The 20,921-nt window shown below is 32.8% G+C and overlaps 2 protein-coding genes across 3 annotated transcripts; one reads left to right on the top strand and one right to left on the bottom strand.

The window, feature by feature from the left end:
- Positions 1-922: 922 nt before the first annotated feature.
- On the top strand, positions 923-16,379 carry LOC139480944 (large ribosomal subunit protein uL13m-like). Its single transcript, XM_071263934.1, has 7 exons — positions 923-1,048; positions 12,540-12,663; positions 13,085-13,178; positions 13,729-13,789; positions 14,301-14,387; positions 15,025-15,146; positions 16,206-16,379. Exons 1-7 carry the CDS (start codon positions 1,028-1,030, stop codon positions 16,267-16,269), a joined length of 573 nt encoding a protein of 190 aa, XP_071120035.1. The 5' UTR covers positions 923-1,027; the 3' UTR covers positions 16,270-16,379.
- Positions 16,380-17,060: 681 nt separating this feature from the next.
- Positions 17,061-20,784, bottom strand: LOC139480952 (uncharacterized). 2 transcript variants are annotated; one of them, XR_011654540.1, is made up of 3 exons: positions 20,095-20,784; positions 18,391-18,430; positions 17,061-17,222 (listed from the first exon to the last, which is right to left on the bottom strand). XR_011654540.1 is itself a non-coding variant. In XM_071263946.1 (2 exons), exons 1-2 carry the CDS (start codon positions 18,775-18,777, stop codon positions 17,136-17,138), a joined length of 474 nt encoding a protein of 157 aa, XP_071120047.1. In that variant the 5' UTR covers positions 18,778-18,896; the 3' UTR covers positions 17,061-17,135. The 2 variants fall into 2 exon arrangements, 1 of the variants encoding a protein (XP_071120047.1); XM_071263946.1 differs by lacking the exon at positions 20,095-20,784 and having other exon boundaries at positions 18,391-18,896.
- Between the last annotated feature and the right edge of the window lie 137 nt (positions 20,785-20,921).

Consider the following 20,921-nt stretch of genomic DNA (forward strand, 5'->3'; position numbering starts at 1 on the left):
TCTTAAATTTTTAATGTCCATATTTTAAAACTTTAATAAAAAATAAAAAAAAAAAATATGAAACTTTTTTAAATTTGAATGGTTAATAAGTGTTAATAAAAGGTTTATGTACCCTTCTGTAGCCATTTTTGTACGAACTTTTCAAACTTCAGTTATATCAAAACTACAGATATAATGAATAATAGAGATAGGCCATTTTGTACATATTCCGGCAAGGGGAAACTTGATGCAAAGCATTATTTTTTACTGTTCCATTGCATTTAATAGAAAAAGAGGACTTTGTGGCAAACAAATCAAGAATTTTATAGAAAATCCACACCCTTTATCCTTGTACTCTCATATTTGGCAATTTGATGACTGATAGATATAGGATTATCATTGCTAGCATTGATTTCCTTAAAACAAGTTTATAAATGTAGTTATTGGTTAAGACAAGTATAAATATGGCCAAAATCAAGTACACCTTTTAGGGTGCGCTCGACTTCAGTGACTCAGCACGAGATGTTTTGGAATTTACAGGTTACTTAGAACTTTTTGTAAAAAATAAACACTAGCACATCATAGAAAATCAAGTGAGTAATTTATGCTTCAAATTTTATAACAAAAATCTCTGTATTAAAGGCTGTGGATTTTCTATAAAAATCTTGATTTATTTGCCACAAAGTCCTCTTTTTCTATCAAATGCAATGAAACAGTAAAAAATAATGCTTTACATCAAGTTTCCCCTTGGAACATGTACTAAATGGCCTATCTCTATTATTTATTATATCTTTAGTTTAGATACAATTGAGGTTTGAAAAATTCGTACAAAAATGGCTACAGAAGGGTACATAAACCTTAAACGGACCAAAAAATCCTCTGAATTAAGTTTTTTAAATGTTCCGACGTTATTTCATTGCAGTCCGGATTTAGTGACATTTCTAAACCGTTAGATGTTTCGAAGTTTTTAACACCGGAAGTATGTTTTGAGCACATGAAAACAAATTTTATAAATATCAACATGACTTTGAGAAACTAATAATCTGAAATGGCGTACAACAGAGTTTTAGTAAGTCAGAAAATTGTAGCTTTACATTTTCTCGTAAGGGAAAAAGCATTTTCACTCATCACATTTCATGCATGTCTTTGAAGGTTTGTTTATCTGTCCAGCGGCCACTATCTAGTAACTTCATCAAATTATGCCTACCGTTCTTAGATTTTAAGGTTCATCATAACAAACGGACTAATATGGCCGTATTTTACCTCAAAAACTACTCTGTGAACAGACTCCTGTGCTGTTTGGAAAGTTCTAAGGCCTAGCATCCACTAACATAAAAAAGTTAAATGCATTTTGTGTTCAAGAAAGATAAAATCTTTCTTGATTTTTGATGGGCATTTTTTTTCCTTTCTGCAGAAGGTGTAAAGATAAACAAACACATGAAGTACTCTGATACTGTCCACTCAGATAAACTCTTTAACTCACCTATAGATGTGAAGATACCTACAATGTATTGTCCATGTCAATTAAGGACAATCAAAACAATACAGTATCAGGTCTGTTTGCGCCAAATACACTTTTGCACCCTACACGTTCGCACCTTGCACGTTCCCACCCAAAGTCCGTTCGCACCCAATTTTAGATAAAACAACAAATTGAACTTTTCTGGGAGAACAAATGTGAATAAAATTGAGAATGGAAATGGGGAATGTGTCAAAGAGACAACAACCCGCCCAAATAAAAAACAACAGCAGAGGGTCACCAACAGGTCTTCAATGCAGCGAGAAACTCCCGCACCCGGAGGCGTCCTTCAGCTGGCCCCCAAACAAATATACACTAGTCCAGTGATAATGAACGCCATACTAATTTCCAAATTGTACACAAGAAACTAAAATTAAAATAATACAAGACTAACAAAGGCCAGAGGCTCCTGACTTGGGACAGGCGCAAAAATGCGGCGGGGTTAAACATGTTTGTGAGATCTCAACCCTCCCCCTATACCTCTAACCAATGTAGTAAAGTAAACGCATAACAATACGCACATTAAAATTCAGTTCAAGAGAAATCCGAGTCTGATGTCAGAAGATGTAACCAAAGAAAATAAACAAAATGACAATAATACATAAATAACAACAGACTACTAGCAGTTAACTGACATGCCAGCTCCAGACTTCAACTAAACTGACTGAAAGATTATGATTTCATCATATGAACATCAGGCACAATCCTTCCCGTTAGGGGTTTAGTATCATACCATCATAACATATATGAGAAGAACATAACCCGTGTCATGCCAACAACTGTTTTTAGAATAAATGTGTTTAGTTCCGATGCAAAGACCTTATCAATGACTCAATATTAACGCCAAAATATGCAATCTTTAATGACTTGACAACAGTATCGTAATTATATCCCTTCTTAATAAGTCTATTCAAAGGTTTTGTAAGTTTCTGAGGTGAATACTGACACCTTTGTGCTTTATAATGAATATTACCATAAAAAATTGGATGTGAAATACCTGAACGTATTAAAAGTCTGCATGTAGAGCTATATTTACTAATAATGTCTTTATACCGATGATAAAATTTAGTAAATGTTTTGACTAGTTTGTGATATCGAAAACCCTGGTGTAATAATTTTTCAGTAATACATAAATTTCTCTCGTTAAAATCTAAAACATTGTTACATACACGAGCGAATCGTACAAGTTGAGATATATAAACACCGTAAGATGGTGACAAGGGAACGTCACCATCTAAAAACGGATAATTAACGATAGGAAATGAAAAATCATCCCTTTTATCATAAATTTTAGTATTCAGCTTTCCATTAGTGATATAGATATCAAGATCGAGAAAAGGGCAGTGGTCATTATTAGTATTAGCTTTATTTAAAGTAAGTTCAACAGGATAAATTTCATTAATATACATACTGAAGTCGTCATTATTGAGAGCCAAAATATCATCCAAATATCTAAAAGTATTATTAAATTTGTTTATCAGATGTTGTTTCGATGGGTCTTTGCTTATTTTTGTCATAAATTGTAACTCATAACAATACAAAAACAGGTCCGCAATAAGTGGTGCACAGTTAGTCCCCATTGGAATTCCGATAATCTGACGATTTACGGAATCCCCAAAGCGAACAAAAATGTTATCTAGTAAAAATTCAAGGGCATATATAGTATCAAAGCATGTCCAATTAACATAGTTTTTTTGTTTATTGCTACTAAAAAATGACCTAAAAGAGTTTGAACATATATATTCACATTCTGATTTTTTGAATGCCCATTTAATTAGGTGTGTGAATTTTTTCTTAATGAGAATGTGAGGCAATGTGGTATACAGGGTAGAAAAATCAAAACTTTGAACAGATTCAAAATCACCAATATAAGCATGCAATTTATCAAGTACTTCCAACGAGTTCTTGACACTCCAAAAGTAATTTATTCCACTATTTTCGAAGGCCTTATTTGAACAATTTATTATCAGGTTTTTAATTGTACCAAGTGTGCTGGTAAAAAGAATAGACAATTTAGTAGTTGAACAATGGCTTGAAGACGAAATAAATCTATATTTGTAAGGGGTTTTGTGTAGCTTCGGAAGCCAATACATAGTTGGGACTTTCATTGTATTTGGCTCTGCTTGTAAAGCGGTGCCTAAAAGTTTATGTTTGTTACAGATTTCGTTTTCTGAAAATGGAGTCAGTTGGAATGTTGGTGAATTGGTGATTTCCTCTTTCAGAACCTCAATGTAAAATTTACGTCAAACAATAATAATATTATTCATGTTATTAGCAGCTTTATCTGCCGGGACAAAAACAAATTCCTTGGCTAGTTCTTTTAGTTTAAGTTTGATACGAGAAATAGGTTTAATGCCTCTATCTACTTTTGTACATTATTTATTAGCTCACCTGGCCTAAAAGGCCAAGTGAGCTTTTCTCATCACTTGGCGTCCGTCGTGACTCGTCATCCGTCGTCGTCGTTAACTTTTACAAAAATCTTCTCCTCTGAAACTACTAGGCCAAATTAAACCAAACTTGGCCACAATCATCATTGGGGTATCTAGTTTAAAAAATGTGTCCGGTGACCAGGCCAACCATCCAAGATGGCCGCCATGGCTAAAAATAGAACATAGGGGTAAAATTCAGTTTTTGGCTTATAACTCAAAAACTAAAGCATTTAGAGCAGATCTGACATGGGATAGAATTGTTAAACAGGTGAAGATCTATCTGCCCTGAAATTTTCAGATGAATCGGATAACTCGTTGTTGGGTTGCTGCCCCTGAATTAGTAATTTTTAGGAAATTTTGCTGTTTTTGGTTATTATCTTGAATATTATTATAGATAGAGATAAACAGTAAACAGCAATAATTTTCAGCAAAGTAAGATTTACAAATAAGTCAAATGACTGAAATGGTCAGTTGACCCCTTTAGGAGTTATTGCCCTTTATAGTCAATTTTTAACCATTTTTCGTAAATCTTAGTAATATTTTACAAAAATCTTCTCCTCTGAAACTACTGGGGCAAATTAATCCAAACTTGGCCACAATCATCTTTTGGGTTAGTAGTTTCAAAAATGTGTCTGGTGACCCGGCCATCAAACCAAGATGGCCACCATGGCTAAAAATAGAACTTGGAGTAAAATGCAGTTTTTGGCTTATAACTCAAAACCCAAAGCATTTAGAGCAAATCTGACATGGGGTAAAATTGTTTATCAGTTCAAGATCTACATTTTGTATCTGCCCTGAAATAAATCATCCCTTTTATCATAAATTTTAGTATTCAGCTTTCCATTAGTGATATAGATATCAAGATCGAGAAAAGGGCAGTGGTCATTATTAGTATTAGCTTTATTTAAAGTAAGTTCAACAGGATAAATTTCATTAATATACATACTGAAGTCGTCATTATTGAGAGCCAAAATATCATCCAAATATCTAAAAGTATTATAAAATTTGTTTATCAGATGTTGTTTCGATGGGTCTTTGCTTATTTTTGTCATAAATTGTAACTCATAACAATACAAAAACAGGTCCGCAATAAGTGGTGCACAGTTAGTCCCCATTGGAATTCCGATAATCTGACGATTTACGGAATCCCCAAAGCGAACAAAAATGTTATCTAGTAAAAATTCAAGGGCATATATAGTATCAAAGCATGTCCAATTAACATAGTTTTTTTGTTTATTGCTACTAAAAAATGACCTAAAAGAGTTTGAACATATATATTCACATTCTGATTTTTTGAATGCCCATTTAATTAGGTGTGTGAATTTTTTCTTAATGAGAATGTGAGGCAATGTGGTATACAGGGTAGAAAAATCAAAACTTTGAACAGATTCAAAATCACCAATATAAGCATGCAATTTATCAAGTACTTCCAACGAGTTCTTGACACTCCAAAAGTAATTTATTCCACTATTTTCGAAGGCCTTATTTGAACAATTTATTATCAGGTTTTTAATTGTACCAAGTGTGCTGGTAAAAAGAATAGACAATTTAGTAGTTGAACAATGGCTTGAAGACGAAATAAATCTATATTTGTAAGGGGTTTTGTGTAGCTTCGGAAGCCAATACATAGTTGGGACTTTCATTGTATTTGGCTCTGCTTGTAAAGCGGTGCCTAAAAGTTTATTTTTGTTACAGATTTCGTTTTCTGAAAATGGAGTCAGTTGGAATGTTGGTGAATTGGTGATTTCCTCTTTCAGAACCTCAATGTAAAATTTACGTCAAACAATAATAATATTATTCATGTTATTAGCAGCTTTATCTGCCGGGACAAAAACAAATTCCTTGGCTAGTTCTTTTAGTTTATGTTTGATACGAGAAATAGGTTTAATGCCTCTATCTACTTTTGTACATTATTTATTAGCTCACCTGGCCTAAAAGGCCAAGTGAGCTTTTCTCATCACTTGGCGTCCGTCGTGACTCGTCATCCGTCGTCGTCGTTAACTTTTACAAAAATCTTCTCCTCTGAAACTACTAGGCCAAATTAAACCAAACTTGGCCACAATCATCATTGGGGTATCTAGTTTAAAAAATGTGTCCGGTGACCAGGCCAACCATCCAAGATGGCCGCCATGGCTAAAAATAGAACATAGGGGTAAAATTCAGTTTTTGGCTTATAACTCAAAAACTAAAGCATTTAGAGCAGATCTGACATGGGATAGAATTGTTAAACAGGTGAAGATCTATCTGCCCTGAAATTTTCAGATGAATCGGATAACTCGTTGTTGGGTTGCTGCCCCTGAATTAGTAATTTTTAGGAAATTTTGCTGTTTTTGGTTATTATCTTGAATATTATTATAGATAGAGATAAACAGTAAACAGCAATAATTTTCAGCAAAGTAAGATTTACAAATAAGTCAAATGACTGAAATGGTCAGTTGACCCCTTTAGGAGTTATTGCCCTTTATAGTCAATTTTTAACCATTTTTCGTAAATCTTAGTAATATTTTACAAAAATCTTCTCCTCTGAAACTACTGGGCCAAATTAATCCAAACTTGGCCACAATCATCTTTTGGGTTAGTAGTTTCAAAAATGTGTCTGGTGACCCGGCCATCAAACCAAGATGGCCACCATGGCTAAAAATAGAACTTGGAGTAAAATGCAGTTTTTGGCTTATAACTCAAAACCCAAAGCATTTAGAGCAAATCTGACATGGGGTAAAATTGTTTATCAGTTCAAGATCTACATTTTGTATCTGCCCTGAAATAAATCATCCCTTTTATCATAAATTTTAGTATTCAGCTTTCCATTAGTGATATAGATATCAAGATCGAGAAAAGGGCAGTGGTCATTATTAGTATTAGCTTTATTTAAAGTAAGTTCAACAGGATAAATTTCATTAATATACATACTGAAGTCGTCATTATTGAGAGCCAAAATATCATCCAAATATCTAAAAGTATTATTAAATTTGTTTATCAGATGTTGTTTCGATGGGTCTTTGCTTATTTTTGTCATAAATTGTAACTCATAACAATACAAAAACAGGTCCGCAATAAGTGGTGCACAGTTAGTCCCCATTGGAATTCCGATAATCTGACGATTTACGGAATCCCCAAAGCGAACAAAAATGTTATCTAGTAAAAATTCAAGGGCATATATAGTATCAAAGCATGTCCAATTAACATAGTTTTTTTGTTTATTGCTACTAAAAAATGACCTAAAAGAGTTTGAACATATATATTCACATTCTGATTTTTTGAATGCCCATTTAATTAGGTGTGTGAATTTTTTCTTAATGAGAATGTGAGGCAATGTGGTATACAGGGTAGAAAAATCAAAACTTTGAACAGATTCAAAATCACCAATATAAGCATGCAATTTATCAAGTACTTCCAACGAGTTCTTGACACTCCAAAAGTAATTTATTCCACTATTTTCGAAGGCCTTATTTGAACAATTTATTATCAGGTTTTTAATTGTACCAAGTGTGCTGGTAAAAAGAATAGACAATTTAGTAGTTGAACAATGGCTTGAAGACGAAATAAATCTATATTTGTAAGGGGTTTTGTGTAGCTTCGGAAGCCAATACATAGTTGGGACTTTCATTGTATTTGGCTCTGCTTGTAAAGCGGTGCCTAAAAGTTTATGTTTGTTACAGATTTCGTTTTCTGAAAATGGAGTCAGTTGGAATGTTGGTGAATTGGTGATTTCCTCTTTCAGAACCTCAATGTAAAATTTACGTCAAACAATAATAATATTATTCATGTTATTAGCAGCTTTATCTGCCAGGACAAAAACAAATTCCTTGGCTAGTTCTTTTAGTTTATGTTTGATACGAGAAATAGGTTTAATGCCTCTATCTACTTTTGTACATTATTTATTAGCTCACCTGGCCTAAAAGGCCAAGTGAGCTTTTCTCATCACTTGGCGTCCGTCGTGACTCGTCATCCGTCGTCGTCGTTAACTTTTACAAAAATCTTCTCCTCTGAAACTACTAGGCCAAATTAAACCAAACTTGGCCACAATCATCATTGGGGTATCTAGTTTAAAAAATGTGTCCGGTGACCAGGCCAACCATCCAAGATGGCCGCCATGGCTAAAAATAGAACATAGGGGTAAAATTCAGTTTTTGGCTTATAACTCAAAAACTAAAGCATTTAGAGCAGATCTGACATGGGATAGAATTGTTAAACAGGTGAAGATCTATCTGCCCTGAAATTTTCAGATGAATCGGATAACTCGTTGTTGGGTTGCTGCCCCTGAATTAGTAATTTTTAGGAAATTTTGCTGTTTTTGGTTATTATCTTGAATATTATTATAGATAGAGATAAACAGTAAACAGCAATAATTTTCAGCAAAGTAAGATTTACAAATAAGTCAAATGACTGAAATGGTCAGTTGACCCCTTTAGGAGTTATTGCCCTTTATAGTCAATTTTTAACCATTTTTAGCTCACCTGGCCCGAAGGGCCAAGTGAGCTATTCCCATCACTTTGCGTCCGGCGTCCGTCGTCGTCGTCCGTCGTCGTCCGTCGTCCGTCGTCCGTCGTCGTTAACTTTTACAAAAATCTTCTCCTCTGAAACTACTGGGCCAAATCAAACCAAACTTGGCCACAATCATCATTGGGGTATCTAGTTTAAAAAATGTGTGGCGTGACCCGGTCAACCAACCAAGATGGCCGCCACGGCTAAAAATAGAACATAGGGGTAAAATGCAGTTTTTGGCTTATAACTCAAAAACCAAAGCATTTAGAGCAAATCTGACGTGGGGTAAAAATGTTTATCAGGTCAAGATCTATCTGCCCTGAAATTTTCAGATGAATCGGTCAATTGGTTGTTGGGTTACTGCCCCTGAATTGGTAATTTTGAGGAAATTTTGCTGTTTTTGGTATTATCTTGAATATTATTATAGATAGAGATAAACTGTAAACAGCAATAATGTTCAGCAAAGTAAGATCTACAAATAAGTCAACATGACCAAAATGGTCAGTTGACCCGTGTAGGAGTTATTGCCCTTTATAGTCAATTTTTAACCATTTTTTGTAAATTAAAGTAATCTTTTACAAAAATCTTCTCCTCTGAAACTACTGGGCCAAATTTAACCATACTTGGCCACAATCATCTTTGGGGTATCTAGTTTAAAAAATGTGTGGCGTGACCTGGTCAACCAACTAAGATGGCCGCCACAGCTAAAAATAGAACATAGGGGTAAAATGCAGTTTTTGGCTTATAACTATGAAACCAAAGCATTTAGAGCAAATCTGACAAGAAGTTAAATTGTTAATCAAGTCAATATCTATCTGCCCTGAAATTTTCAGTTGAATCAGTCAACCCGTTGTTGGGTTGCTGCCCCTGAATTGGTAATTTTGAGGAAATTTTGCTGTTTTTGGTTATTATCTTGAATATTATTATAGATAGAGATAAACTGTAAACAGCAATAATGTTCATCAAAGTAAGATCTACAAAAAGGTCAACATGACGAAAATGGTCAGTTGACCCGTTTAGGAGTTATTGCCCTTTATAGTAAATTTTTAACCATTTTTCGTAAATTAAAGTAATCTTTTACAAAAATCTTCTCCTCTGAAACTATTGGGCCAAACTAATCCAAACTTGGCCACAATCATCTTTGGGGTATCTAGTTTAAAAAATGTGTGGCATGACTTGGTCAACCAACTAAGATGGCCGCCACAGCTAAAAATAAAACATAGGGGTAAAATGCAGTTTTTGGCTTATAACTATGAAACCAAAGCATTTAGAGCAAATCTGACAAGAAGTTAATTTGTTAATCAAGTCAATATCTATCTGCCCTGAATTTTTCAGATGAATTGGACAACTGGTTATTGGGTTGCTGCCCTCCAAATGGTAATTTTTAAAGAAATTTTGCCGTTTTTGGTTATCTTGAATACTATTATAGATAGCGATAAACTGTAAACAGCAATAATGTTCAGCAAAGTAAGATCTACAAATAAGTCAACATGACCTTAATGGTCAATTGAACCCTTAAGGAGTTATTGCCCTTTATAGTCAATTTTTAACAATTTTCATTAATTTGGTAAATTTATGTAAATTTTTACCAAATATAGTTCTCTGTTACTAATGGGCAAAGTTCATTATAGATAATATTGTAAGAAGCAAAATCGTTCAGAAAGTAAGAACTTCAAACACATCACCATCACCAAAATACAATTTTGTCATGAATCCATTTGTGTCCTTTGTTTAATATGCACATAGACCAAGGTGATCGACACAGACTCTTTAGAGCCTCTAGTTCGTAAATCTTAGTAATATTTTACAAAAATCTTCTCCTCTGAAACTACTGGGCCAAATTAATCCAAACTTGGCCACAATCATCTTTTGGGTTAGTAGTTTCAAAAATGTGTCTGGTGACCCGGCCATCAAACCAAGATGGCCACCATGGCTAAAAATAGAACTTGGAGTAAAATGCAGTTTTTGGCTTATAACTCAAAACCCAAAGCATTTAGAGCAAATCTGACATGGGGTAAAATTGTTTATCAGTTCAAGATCTACATTTTGTATCTGCCCTGAAATTTTCAGATGAATCGGACAACCCGTTGTTGGGTTGCTGGCCTTGAATTAGTAATTTTAAGGAAATTTTGCTCTTTTTGGTTATTATCTTAAATATTATTATAGATAGAGATAAACTATAAACAGCAATAATGTTCACCAAAGTAAGATTTACAAATAAGTCAACATGACTGAAATGGTCAGTTGACCCCTTAAGGAGTTATTGCCCTTTATAGTCAATTTTTAACCATTTTTCGTAAATCTTAGTAATCTTTTACAAAAATCTTCTCCTCTGAAACTACTTGGCCAAATTAATCCAAACTTAGCCACAATCATCTTTTGGGTTAGTAGTTTGAAAAATGTGTCCGGTGACCTGGCCATCCAACCAAGATGGCCTCCATGGCTAAAATTAGAACATGGGGTAAAATGCAGTTTTTGGCTTATAACTCAAAGCCAAAAGCATTTAGAGCAAATCTGACATGGGGTAAAATTGTTTATCAGGTCAACATTAATCTGCTCTGAAATTTTTAGATGAATCAGACAACCCGTTGTTGGGTTGCTGACCCTGAATTGTTGGTTTTAAGGAAATTTTGCTGTTTTTGGTCATTATCTTGAATATTATTATTGATAGAGATAAACTGTAAAGAACAATAATGTTCAGCAAAGTTAGATTTACAAATAAGTCAACATGACCGAAATGGTCAATTGATCCCCTTAGGAGTTATTGTTCTTTATAGTCAATTATTAACAATTTTCATAAAATTTGTGAATTTTTACTAACATTTTCCACTGAAACTAATGGGCCAAGTTCATTATAGTTAGAGATAATTTTAAGCAGCAAGAATGTTCAGTAAAGTAAGATGTACAAACACATCACCATCACCAAAACACAATTTTGTCATGAATCCATCTGCTTCCTTTAATATTCACATAGACCAAGGTGAGCGACACAGGCTCTTTAGAGCCTCTAGTTTATGTAATTGTAAAGAAATATGTATAATTATCTCTAACATGTCTAAACCTTTGTAATTTGGTTTGTGCGAATAAAGATATATATACAAATGTATACATGTTTAGTTGAATAATTAGAAAATCAAAGATTGTTGTCTTTAATTGATTTGATGTACATACTGTATTTAGCTTGGTATGAGTAAAAGCATTGAAGATTATAAATGAAAAACACAAAAGATTTAAACAGCTTGGCACCTTTGATCCGAAACAATGAAACATAAAATCATAGCAATGCCCTTACCAATACATGATTGAAATTTATTCAACACAAACAAATACGTTGTCATAGTCTCACTTTATTTTGAAACAATGAAATAAAAGTTAGCAATCTGACACTCAACCAAAACAAGATTAAGATTTATTCAACATAAAAAAAAACACGTCGTCTCACTTTAATTTAGGACTATGACAACAAATATACTTATAAGAATACACAAAACCAATAAAAATTGGGCGCGAACGTGTAGGGTGTGAAAGTGAAAGTGGGCGAATGTGATAGGGTGCGAATGTGAATGGGCGCGAACAGACCCGGATTCAAACAATACAAACCGATTTTTACCTGTGGGAGCATCTCAAAGTTGTACCACAACTTAGTTAATTTTCACACCTTATGCATGAAGGAAAAAAAATGCCCATCAAAATCCGAAAGAGATATTTTATCTTTCTGAAACACAAAAAAAATGCATTTAACTTTAATGTAAAAATTTTATCTAGTGGATGCCAGGCATTAAATCTTTTCCAACTTCACAGGTACATGTAAGTCTGTACTTAGAGTAGTGTTTGGCATGTATATACAGCCATATTTGTCCGTTTGTTATGATGAACCTTAATATGAGGATGTTAGGGAATGAAGTCAGAAAACCTTTGAAACACTTAACAATGTCCCTTTGACAGCAGAAATGTATATTCAGATTTATTGTAAAAAATCCAAACATAATTTATATCTGGTGAAAAAGTAACTGAATTATCGTCTCATATTGTATTTTCAATCTAGTTCTAATTTGAGTAATATATCATATTTATTTTGTTTGAAATTGGTGTTCCATTTCAACTTATTCTTATGTCTTGTATTGTAGCAATGGTCAGTTATGACAAGATCCTGGTGGTTATATGATGCAGAAAACCAGTGTGCTTTTAAATCAGCCCGTAAAATTGTCGACTATCTACAGGGAAAGCATAAACCTATATACCACCCTCTGAGTAAGTTGTTTTTAGATTTGAGTTTACAGTTCAATAATTGGATCATCATTTTTTTGCAGAAATACATGTACAATTTAGTTGTCCACTATATCTTTTTCTTAGAAAGAAACAGTTCTATATACAAGTCAGTGTATATGCTACATTTATATGGAAATTGGTTTGTTGGTAAATAGTAAATCTAAATAAGATATAAAAATCATTACTCCTCTACCAAAAAAAAAATTGTACATATCTACCATGTCTACAAGTTAAAGATTTTTAACACATTTACAAAATGTAGAATGATATAAGAGATTTATACAAATGTATGTCAAGTTGCATTTGTCAAGCAAAGAAGTACTGCTTAATTACATGCAGACCAAAATAATAAGCACAATTATTTAAATCTGAAATGTGATTGTCACTATTTTTATTCTAACAGGTGATATTGGTGACCATGTAGTAGTAATTAATACTAAATTAGTAGCCATGAGAGACGACAGATGGAGAAAGTTTACATACTCTCACCATACAGGGTAAGTAGTCGTAACTACATGTAATGCTCATTCTAATATGACGTGCTTCTTTCGCTTTGTGAATAAACCCATGCTCTAAATCAAATAAAATTTGTTTGCACATGCGTATATTGACAACTGCAGAATAATGATTTTTATCAAATTGTCATGTATTTAATATATTTCATTAACTTAAAACATGTCCAAACTCTTAAATGATGCACATGTTGCAGTTAGATAATTCATTGTCACTTTAATTCCTTGCATATATATACAACTAATTTTCTCAAGTGATTTGTTTTCACTACTTTTGCAAGTAGAAAAATAACACAAATATAAATCGCCATGAAAATATAATACTAGGATCTTCCCTAAGCCTTATTAAAAGACATCAAGTAATTTGAAAATCCTGAAATTTAAACGCTGCAAACTGGACTACAATGGGCTAAATCAAAATAAAGAATCTGGGAAGATAAGTTGGTCTACAGTACTTTTATTAAGAGAAGTTTTAAGTTTTATACATTAACATATCCAAGGATTGTGCCTATGTTCTTATTATCTATTACTACAGATATGCAGGTGGATTTTCCAGGGCATCAGCATGGAGACTACATGACATGGATCCTACAAAGGTATTACAATGAATATGTGAAACAGTAAATTTTATCTCAACATTTGATCTTAAGATTTATACTTTTATTTGTAATTTTATTCCAATAAACTGTGTATAAAGTTGGAAATGATGTTTGAATAACATGAGTCTTTGACTCTGTCAGTTAGTGATGAATGCTTGAATACATGTAAATGTAACGTAAACATCATTGGAACAGCAACTCACCAACACAATGAAATAAAAATACATTTTTGCAAAAAGAACATTTATCTGCTTGATTCAAACCTGACAAGGTCTGAGAAATGCCGGAGTTCTCAATATTGGTCTGTAATGCACATTATATATGACTGTCATGACTGTTAGAAATGTGTGGTATAAATGTCTTTTTGGGTATTGCATGTAGAAAGGGCTCTGTGAAGATAGCCATACTTTGAACTGTAATGGTTTACTTTTTACTAATTGTGACTTGGATGGAGAGTTGTCTCATTGGTTCTCATACCATATCTATGTAATACATTTGAATTTTGTAGGTTATGCACAAAGCTTGTTATCAAAGAATTAAGGGAAACTTATTAAGACCAAATATTATGAGACGGTTGCATTTATTTCCTGATGATGTAAGTATTTTTCATGTAAAGTTATAATAATGTAAAGGAAAGACAAGACAATTATTGTTATTCCTCTAATTCTACATTATAAGTAGATTTTTTTTGGTGACAAGTTGATTATTTTCATGTTATCAACATATTGTTTGTTTGATCTAGTTTGTAGTTGAACTCCATTATAACGTAAAATCTTCTTGCATTCCTTTGCATTTTAAATTCTGAGGTGACCTTGCCATGCAACGTTAAATAGAAAGAACACATCTTTTTGCAGATCATTGAAAGAAGTGATAAGTTTGTCTGCATATTGTCTGAAATCATTATAGCAACAGATTCTACCACAAATAATTTGCAAAATGTTTCTGGAGTGGAGAGATTTTGTATCACACTCTGTTTAGTATTATAATCTATGTGTATCAAGTAGAAGTTTAATGTAATTACCTTTCCAGGTAACTTTTGTATAGAATGATTTCAATTTCTTTCAGATATATTATTTTCAAATTTTTGTAAAAAAAAAAAGAGATGTATTAAGGTAATACTTTCTTGGAATAACCACCAATGCAAACATAATGGATTTGTTAACATATTTCTAACATTATTTTGATATGAATACTTGAATTTTATAAATCTTTGTTATTTATTATTTTTTCAGAATGTTCCTGATGAAATAATGGCAAATATAAGTGATCAGATACAACAGATACAGATAGTACCTAAACAATTAGAAGACTATTCACAGTTAGAGAGAGATAACTTCCCACAGATATTTGAATGGTATAGATACACTTCATTCATACTACTTTTTATAGGTTGAGAACAAACCCTCTATAATGTTATAGATTATAGCCAATATAACCAGAAAATTTCATTTAGCCATTTTCCTGATTTAAATCCAGTCTAAACAATTATATACCTCTGTAAAAGGAGAGTTTTATCCCTCTATTGAAGTATCATTCCTCTATACAGGACTAAACACCATAAAGAGGGTTTATTTCAAACCTGTTTTACAGAGATTAACGTGTCCTTCATATTCACCCAAATATTTATTTATGTTTATTTTATTGTCCTTAATATACATGAAATATTTGTCACTGGATGTTAGGCAAGCAGCTATTAACCAATCAATGATCAAACCAACTAACTTGTTTTGTTTGAGCTTAGAATGAAATTGATTTCTAAAAAGATTTGGATAATTGAAATTAAACAAAGCAATAATCATCCTAAAGGACCTGTAATTTGCATTATGATATTTTATTTCATAAAATTTACTTTTACCCTAAAGTGTCCTCCTTCCTGTTTTTGTGCTGATTCTTGTTGTTATATAATGGGGAAAAAGTTACAGATTACATTTTAGTACTGTTGAAGTTGACTGACTTTAATGCTTTGGGCAAATGATATTAGTATTTTACATGTTGAAAAAAGTTGAATATAAGAATTTAATCAAATTTGTTGTTTAATACATTGTAATTTGAGTAAATACAAAAAATATATATCTTAATCTGTAGATAGATTTGTTAATCAAATATTTAATGGGAGGGTTCCTGTTTTATATGAAATTTTTGATATTTTAGAATTTTAACTTTTTACATGGTACTTTGAAATATGACTAGATTCCAATGAAGGGCTGTAAATGACACGATCTTGACAAGAAATTTTTGTGTGTGTGGAAAATCTTCCTTTTTTAAGTGAATGTTGAGAATTTAGTTTTAAATTCCAAACCATCTAATCTAAGTGTTTAAATCTACACTTGTCAGAAATAATACCCCACTTCCTCTTTTTCCACAATTATATTGGTATAATAGATGTGATGTTATCCTTCCTTCAATATTTCAGGCCAGAGAAAGAAATGATGCCAAAAAAGAAACAACCCGAACTTCTGCAAACTGAGGATACGTGAAGGTTTATGAAAAACTAGCCAAATCTACATGTTTTAATGAATGTACTATTGAATGATAGTTTTGAATGTTATTTTGTGATATAAAAGTGTCAAGTATACATACTATCAAAGCATGTATTTTTATTTGTCAAAAAATATTTTCAATCACCACAACAATTAGTAACAAGGCAAAACTAGAAAAAAGTGATGCCCCCACACTCCACTATAGGAGGAGTTATCAAGAAATGCTATGCACCTCTCATACAAGAAAATGGACCATCATCCAAACATCCATAGGATGTGATGGATGATGGACATTCTGTAAGGAAGCCAAAGGCTTCGCGGGTTAAAGATGAATATCTTATTCTACAGGCTAGTAACGACCTTGTTTTACAGTTGAGTGATTTTAAATCATAATCACCTGTACAAATCCACTCATGCGTGCATATATAAACCCGTGCACACCTGTATTCTGTCTCATTTTAAAGTATCCCGAAAAAGGATGTGAGCGAAAAAACTCATTTAATTGTATATAAAATGGGTGGGCCATAAATCAAGGGCGGGTCTTTAACCCGCGAAGCCTTTTGGCTTCCTTACAGAATGTCCATCATCCATCACATCCTATGGATGTTTGGATGATGGTCCATTCTATTACAGAAGCCTTCAGCTTTTTGGTTAAAGATGAATCTTTAAAGCAAAGAGAATCAATTAAATGAGATAAAAACGGCCACAAATATAAGATTTGAAACATCCACATTTAATGCTGTCATAAAATATTTCAATAATACAAAACTTTCTATAATTGTCTTTATCATAATCACTAACTTTCCATCAACATTATCAAATTCTTCACATTTCCATCATGACACAAAGTCCATAAAGTTCATTCATATATCCAACACAACACTATCCTGGAAAAATCGACAGCTCTGGTCAATCCACAATGTTACCGGTTTCTGTGAAGAATGGAACTCCTGTAAAATATTATTTAGGTTGTCATTAAACAGACAAAACAGCATTAATATATTTCTTTTTACATGTCTTAACACCTCTTTTAGCTTCAACCTCTCTTAGATAAAATTTCTTAAATGTTTTTGCAGATTTCCAATTTGCTGTTTTCATAATTGTATCTAGAGTGATACCAGCACTAAAAGCTGCAGATGTAGAGGCGCCTCTGAAAGAATGCGCCTGAAATTTTGTAACATCAATACCAGATGAAGTCAAGACAATTTTTAACCATCGAGCTAAAGTTGAGGTTGATATTTTACGCCATGTTCTAAAAGACACCAGGAGATAATCATCCTTGCGCAATTTTTTGGTAGCCTTCAAATAATATTTTAATGTGTATACTGGGCAAAGTTCTTTTTTCTTGTATACATCCAGAGTTATGTTCTGGTTAATCCTACCAATTCTGTCTGTTTTTTGTAAACAGTTCATAGTAAACTAGATGTTTCCATGTAATTCAAATTCAAATTTGTCAATGTTTGAGCTCTTTGAGCAGTAGTTAAAGCTAATAAGGTTGCAATTTTTAAAGTTAACATCTTGAGACTTAAACTTTCCAGTGGAAATAAAGTTTCTAAATAACGAACAACTTTACCAACATCCCATGTGATGGAATATTTAGGCAAAGGTGGTCTTGCATTAAAAATTCCTTTCATAAATCTGGAAATGAGATTACTATTGATTACTGTATTACAGCCAATTGATGCCAGAGTCTGGCCAATAGAACATTTATTCATATTAATGCAACTATAAGATTTGCCATCATCATAGAGTCTAGCGAGAAAATTTAATACTTGTACTTCATTTGGTGAAGTGGTATTGATTTTTTGTGTATTACACCAAAAATACCATTTCCGCCAACTATATTCATATTGTCGCGAGGTAGAGACTCTCCATGACTGAGTGATGATGTTTCTAGCTGATTTTGAAATTGATTCTTTTGGAGGGAATGCCTGATACTACACAAGCGACTAGGAATAACTTTCTCATGTTTAGCGGGTGCTTTTGATTGTTGTGTACAAGTCTTAAAAGATCTTGACAAAAAGGGAGAATAACAGGATAATCGACCAAACAATTCAATAACCTTGGAAACCAAGGTTGGGATGGCCATGTTGGAACTATCATTAAAACCATTCTCACCTGTTCCTCTTCTACCTTGTTCAAAATTCTTGCTATGATACTGAAAGGAGGAAAAACATATGGTAAATAATTTTTCCAAGAAAAAGAAAAAGCATCAGAAGCCATAGCATCTGGATCTGGAAACCATGAGACATATTTACTTAACTGTTTATTAAGTCTAGAAGCAAATAAATCAATATTTGGTTGAAAGAAATGCCCACAAATATTTCTAAATATATTTTCTTTCAACTTCCATTCAGAAGAGTCACTAAAATTTCTTGACAATTGACCAGGAGTAATATTATCTTTCCCTGCAATATGGACTGCTGTAATAAAATTGTTTTTATCAGCAGCCCAGAACCATATTTCTCTTACTACTTCCAACAGTGCTACAACACTACCTCCCATGTTATTTATATATTGAACTGTTGTAGAGCTATCAGATTTAATGCAAATATGAGAATTTGAAATGTTTTTTCCTAATGAAAAAAATGCATATTTTATAGCTAAAAGTTCTAATATATTAATGTGTGAAAAGCTTTCAGATTTCATCCATCTTCCTTGAGTCTTATTTTTTCCATAAACGGCTCCCCATCCAATTTTAGAAGCGTCAGTTTCAATATACTCAGTAGGAGTACCAAAGCTTATACTTTTCCCTTCATTCCTATCTACATTTTTAATCCACCATAAAATTTCATTTCTTGAATTCTCGGAGAGACTCATGATACCATCATAATTGTCATTGTTTTTGCTCAGAGCTAAAGTTTTCTCAATATCTAAATATCTATGAAAAATTGGTGCTAATAAAACTGCACATGAAGCTGAAGTAAATAAACCTATTAAAGAACTTACTTCCCTGATAACAGGATTATATAAACTATAGATTTTGTTTGCACTTTTCAAAATCTTTTGTATTTTTTCTTCTGTCAGAAACACTTTAAATTGCACAGAATCAATCAAATATCCTAGAAAAATTATTCTCTGTGTTGGAATGAATACTGATTTTTCTTTATTTACTAAGAACCCTAGAGAGTGTAACAGATTTCTCAACATGACAGTATTTTCATAACAAATGTTCTCATAGGGACTATGTAATAATGAATCATCTATGTGGAAAAAAGACCCTACTCCTTGGTTCCTTATATGAGAAAACACTACTTTCATAAGTTTTGTAAAAATTCTAGGTGCACTTGCTAACCCAAAACAAAGACAAGTAAATTCATAAATCTGATCTTTCTAAACAAATTTCAAATATTTTCTACATTTTTTGTTCATTGACATTGAAAAATATGCATCGCATAAATCTATTGATGTAAAATAATCATTCTTGCTAATATTCAAAAGGACAGACTGTAAATTTTCCTGTTTGAAATGAAAATATTTCACATACTGATTCAGACCTTTCAAATTTATTACAGGCCTATATTTCCCATTCTTCTTCTGAACAAGAAAAATATTTGATAGAAATTCATCTTTCTCAGGGTTTGAAATTTGTATTGCACTTTTTGACAATAAAATTTGAATTTCATTATCAATTAGTTCTATTTCAGTTTTGTCAAAATTCATAAATTTTGGCATAAAAAATTGAACCGGTTTATTCTCAAATTCAATTTCATAACCGTTTTGAACTAGATTAAGAATCCAAGGATCGTATGATATTTTTTCCCAATTATGTAAACCAAAACGAATAGACCCAGCTATAAAAGTGGGAGATAGATTATTTACCTCTAATATCTCCTGCCTCTTTGGTTTCTGTAACCAGCTCTCCCTCTGTAGCGGGAGTTTCTCATGCCTCTTTGGCCATAATTGTTGTTTTGGTATCTTCCTCGGCCCCTGTTTATACCTGGGGGCAACCATAGCTGCAACCCCCTTGTCTCCAGTTTTTTGAAGTAGCTGTATTTACAACTCCCTTCATCTTCTGGGCATCATTAATATCTTTTACTTTCTTGGACACATCATCTCCGAACAAATATTCGGTAACGTCTAAATGTCTTGTACACAGTTGATGGTACTTCTGATCCATATTGTTTTTCAGTGTCATGCGTCTAACATATGCTATTTCAAAAAATGCTGCACAAAGCATTGACAGGGCATTATTAATGTTGACCCTCATTTTAGCCACCGTTTTTACTGCATCTGGTTTCGTCAGTGCTTCTGCAGTACGTATTACTGGTACAATGCCAAAACCCAGGATCCTTTGTATGGTCTGAAAGGACAGATCATCACTTCTGGCTTGGCGATTCAATAGATGCCAAATCTCAGGATTAACTTTAGGAGGTGCCAACGACTTGCTATTTGAAGGAACTTTATAATCCTTAGCTTTTTCTGTAATAACAGACTTACGATTTGTCACAGCGTTTACAATAGCAGCGATACTCTTATGTGTTTCATCACCAAACTTGTCATCATCTTCAAACATTTTTGGTATAGCATAAACGAACTCTTCCTCGCTGTTTTCCTCTGACTCAACCTCATCATCTGCATTGTTTCCAATAAAAATGTCATATTGACTAAAATCAACTTCACCTTCACCTTCGTCTTCTTCCGGTGCA

The sequence above is a fragment of the Mytilus edulis genome, chromosome 1, assembly GCF_963676685.1.
Source record: "Mytilus edulis chromosome 1, xbMytEdul2.2, whole genome shotgun sequence".
NCBI lineage: Eukaryota > Metazoa > Mollusca > Bivalvia > Mytilida > Mytilidae > Mytilus > Mytilus edulis.